This window comes from Scomber scombrus, chromosome 17, assembly GCF_963691925.1.
Source record: "Scomber scombrus chromosome 17, fScoSco1.1, whole genome shotgun sequence".
NCBI classification, from domain to species: domain Eukaryota; kingdom Metazoa; phylum Chordata; class Actinopteri; order Scombriformes; family Scombridae; genus Scomber; species Scomber scombrus.
In genome coordinates this window covers 1,316,003-1,321,002 of record NC_084986.1, presented here as the reverse complement: position 1 = coordinate 1,321,002, position 5,000 = coordinate 1,316,003, and the positions used below count along the sequence as shown (strand labels likewise).

The following is a 5,000-nucleotide window of genomic DNA, read 5'->3' as shown; positions in this document are numbered from 1 at the left end:
TCTCTGTGTTGTGTGTGTGTGTGTGTGTGTGTGTGTGTGTACCTCTGAGGTATTTAACCTTCAGGTACTCAGAGCTGTGTGTGTGTGTGTGTGTGTGTGTGTGTGTGTGTGTGTGTGTGTGTGTGTGTGTGTGTGTGTACCTCGGAGGTATTTAACCTTCAGGTACTCAGAGCTGTGTGTGTGTGTGTGTGTGTGTGTGTGTGTGTGTGTGTGTGTTACCTCGGAGGTATTTAACCTTCAGGTACTCAGAGCTGTGTGTGTGTGTGTGTGTGTGTGTGTGTGTGTGTGTGTGTGTACCTCTGAGGTATTTAACATTCAGGTACTCAGAGCTGTGTGTGTGTGTGTGTGTGTGTGTGTGTGTGTGTCTCTGAGTGTGTACCTCTGAGGTATTTAACCTTCAGGTACTCAGAGCTGTAGTGTGTGTGTGTGTGAGTGTGTGTGTGTGTGTGTGTGTGTGTGTGTGTGTGTGTGTGTACCTCGGAGGTATTTAACCTTCAGGTACTCAGAGCTGTGTGTGTGTGTGTGTGTGTGTGTGTGTGTGTACCTCCGAGGTATTTAACCTTCAGGTACTCAGAGCTGTGTGTATGTGTGTGTGTGTGTCTCTGAGTGTGTACCTCTGAGGTATTTAACCTTCAGGTACTCAGAGCTGTGTGTGTGTGTGTGTGTGTGTGTGTGTGTGTGTGTGTGTGTGTGTGTGTACCTCGGAGGTATTTAACCTTCAGGTACTCAGAGCTGTGTGTGTGTGTGTGTGTGTGTGTGTGTGTGTACTCTGAGGTATTTAACCTTCAGGTACTCAGAGCTGTGTGTGTGTGTGTGTGTGTGTGTGTGTACCTCTGAGGTATTTAACCTTCAGGTACTCAGAGCTGTGTGTGTGTGTGTGTGTGTGTGTGTGTGTGTGTGTGTGTACCTCTGAGGTATTTAACATTCAGGTACTCAGAGCTGTGTGTGTGTGTGTGTGTGTGTGTGTGTGTGTCTCTGAGTGTGTACCTCTGAGGTATTTAACCTTCAGGTACTCAGAGCTGTGTGTATGTGTGTGTGTGTGTCTCTGAGTGTGTACCTCTGAGGTATTTAACCTTCAGGTACTCAGAGCTGTGTGTGTGTGTGTGTGTGTGTGTGTGTGTGTGTACCTCTGAGGTATTTAACCTTCAGGTACTCAGAGCTGTGTGTGTGTGTGTGTGTGTGTTGTGTGTGTGTGTGTGTGTGTGGTGTGTGTCTCTGAGTGTGTACCTCGGAGGTATTAACCTTCAGGTACTCAGAGCTGTGTGTGTGGTGTGTGTGTGTGTGTGTGTGTGTACCTCGGAGGTATTTAACCTTCAGGTACTCAGAGCTGTGTGTGTGTGTGTGTGTGTGTGTGTGTGTGTGTGTGTGTGTGTGTGTTGTGTGTGTGTGTGTGTACCTCTGAGGTATTTAACCTTCAGGTACTCAGAGCTGTGTGTGTGTGTGTGTGTGTGTTGTTGTGTGTGTGTGTGTGTACCTCTGAGGTATTTAACCTTCAGGTACTCAGAGCTGTGTGTGTGTGTGTGTGTGTGTGTGTGTGTGTGTGTGTACCTCTGAGGTATTTAACCTTCAGGTACTCAGAGCTGTGTGTGTGTGTGTGTGTGTGTGTGTGTGTGTGTGTGTGTACCTCGGAGGTATTTAACCTTCAGGTACTCAGAGCTGTGTGTGTGTGTGTGTGTGTCTCTGAGTGTGTACCTCGGAGGTATTTAACCTTCAGGTACTCAGAGCTGTGTGTGTGTGTGTGTGTGTGTGTGTGTGTGTGTACCTCGGAGGTATTTAACCTTCAGGTACTCAGAGCTGGCCTTCTGACCCAGCAGCGGGTCGTTCAGCATCACTTTAGTCTGAGCTTTGATTCCTTCGTAGAACTGACCCATCGCTACGTGACTCAGACCCTTCATGTACTGACACACCTCGTTATAGGGCTCCAGCTGCAGGCACCTCTGGGGGGGGGGGGGGGGAAGAATATACAGGGGGGGGGGGAGAATATACAGGGGGGGGAGAGAATATACAGGGGGGGGAGAGAATATACAGGGGGGGGATACAGAGAATATAAAGGGGGGGGGGGTAGATAGGTGTTAGGGTTAGATACAGAGGTTTAAATCTGATGCTTACATGCAGTCTGTGTGTGTAAGTTACAGTGTGTGTGTGTGTGTTAGTTATAGTGTGTGTCTGTATGTGTGTTAGTGTGTGTGTGTGTTAGTTACAGTGTGTGTGTGTGTTAGTTATAGTGTGTGTTAGTGTGTGTATGTGTATATATCTGTGTGTATATGTGTGTATATGTGTGTGTTAGTGTGTATATATGTGTGTTATTGTGTGTGTATGTGTGTGTATATGTGTGTTAGTGTGTGTGCGTGTGATTATATATGTGTATATATGTGTGTATATGTGTGTATATGTGTGTGTTTGTGTCTGTATGTGTTTGTGTGTATATGTGTGTGTGTTTGTGTCTGTATGTGTTGTGTGTATATGTGTGTTATTGTGTGTATATGTGTATATATGTGTGTATATGTGTGTGTATGTGTGTGTATATGTGTGTGTATATGTGTGTATATGTGTGTTATTGTGTATATGTGTGTGTATATGTGTATGTATATGTGTGTATGTGTGTGTATATGTGTTATTGTGTGTATATGTGTGTTATTGTGTATATGTGTGTATATGTGTGTGTATATGTGTGTATATGTGTGTTATTGTGTGTGTATATGTGTGTTATTGTGTGTGTATATGTGTGTTATTGTGTATATATGTGTGTATATGTGTGTATGTGTGTGTATGTGTGTGTATATGTGTTATTGTGTGTATATGTGTGTTATTGTGTAAATGTGTGTATATGTGTGTGTATATGTGTGTATATGTGTGTTATTGTGTGTGTATATGTGTGTTATTGTGTGTGTATATGTGTGTATATGTGTGTATATGTGTGTGTTAGTGTGTAGATGTGTATATATGTGTGTATATGTGTGTTATTGTGTGTATATGTGTGTTATTGTGTATATATGTGTGTATATTGTGTGTGTATGTGTGTATATGTGTATATATGTGTGTTATTGTGTAATATGTGTGTATATGTGTGTTATTGTGTATATGTGTGTATATGTGTGTGTATATGTGTGTATATGTGTGTTATTGTGTGTATATGTGTGTATGTGTGTGTATATGTGTGTATATGTGTGTCATTGTGTAACTTCCTCTCACCTTAAAGTTGCCTATAGCTTCCTGCAGGAGCCGTGGTGATACAGCATCATTCCTCTGAGCTGCAGAGACTGGATGTGGTTCTGTTCAGCATCAGAGCCTTCTGGAAACTCTCCATCGCCGACTCAAAGTCCCAGCTCTCTGAGAAGAGGAAGAGCGGAGGAGAGGAAGAGGAAGAGAGAGAGAGAGAAAAAGAGAAGGAGGACAGCGACAGGGCGGAGGGTCACACTCTCATTTCCTGTAATGACAGGAAGTTAGAAGGTGTGAAGTAAACAAACCCTGTAGGCCTGGCCGAGGCTCTTATAGGCGTCGATGAAGTCGGACTTCAGCTTCAGAGCTTCTTTAAACGTCTCGATGGCTTCCTGGGGGGGGGGGGGGCACACACAGACACACACACACACAACACACACACACACACACACACATACACACACACACACACAGACACACACACACACACACACACACACACACACACACACACACACACAGAGACACACACATACATACACACACACACACAGACACATTACACACACACACAGACACAGACACACACACACACAGACACACTCACACACAGACACACACACACACAGACACACACACACACTCACACAGAGACACAGACACAGACAGAGAGAGAGAGAGACACACACACACACACACACACAGAGACACACACACACACACACACACACACACACAGACACACACACACACACACACAGAGACACAGACACAGACAGAGAGAGAGAGAGACACACACACACACCACAGAGAGAGAGAGAGACACACACACACACACACACACAGAGACACACACACACACACACACACACACAGACACACACAGACACACACACAGACACACACACAGACACACACACACACACACACACACACACACACACAGACACAGACACAGACACAGACACAGACACACACACACACACAGACACACACAGACACACACACAGACAAACACACAGACACACACACAGACACACACACACAACACACACACACACACACACACACACAGACACAGACACAGACACAGACACAGACACAGACACAGACACACACACACACACACACACACACACACACACAGACATCTCATCGATTAAAAGTAACGACCGTCTGTGGTCTCTTTGAACTTTTTGTTCCATTCTTTGAACAGGAAGTGGTCTGTAAATGTTTGGAAAATGCAAATCAGCAGGGTGTGTGTGTGTGTGTGTGTGTGTGTGTGTGTTTGTGTGTGTGTGTGTGTGTGTGTGTGTGTACGTGGGGTATTTTCATCTATGTGTCACACAATACTGTAGAAGCTGGAGACAGTTTTCATGCTGGTCTTTGTTACTAGACACACTGTCCATTTAGATGTTACCGTAATGATTGTAATATGAAGCGTTTTTACCACAGTGTGCAAAATACAGGGAGGAGAAAAAGCAATGGGTTAGGGTTAATTAAACACACACTCTGAGATTCATGAAAGCTGAAGGTAATGTGGTGATGGTAACTGTGTCTATAAATAATATGTTTGAATGACAGGTATTAACCAGCTGTTACCATGGAGACGAGGAGACGGAGACACAGACAGAATACACACACAACAGGTTTTTTCCACCTGTGGTAATATTAGTGGTGCCATCGACTTCATCACTAATACTCTGTAACTCAATATGTTTGTTAACCTCTTCCTCTAGAAGCTCCATCAGATCACATGTCTGTGTGTGTATTAAACACAGTGCTGTCTCTGTGTTCAGTGTGTGTGTGTGTGTGTGTGTGTATGTGTGTGTGTGTGTGTG

At 44.4% G+C, this 5,000-nt stretch overlaps 1 protein-coding gene across 1 annotated transcript in view; it reads right to left on the bottom strand.

Moving 5' to 3' along the window:
• ttc13 (tetratricopeptide repeat domain 13) overlaps positions 1–5,000 on the bottom strand; it is a 30,920-nt gene that overhangs the window by 10,684 nt on the left and 15,236 nt on the right. Inside the window, 5 exon segments of the mRNA XM_062437732.1 lie at positions 1,763–1,937; positions 3,193–3,221; positions 3,224–3,274; positions 3,277–3,328; positions 3,468–3,551. Coding sequence (XP_062293716.1) covers positions 1,763–1,937; positions 3,193–3,221; positions 3,224–3,274; positions 3,277–3,328; positions 3,468–3,551 — 391 coding nt within the window.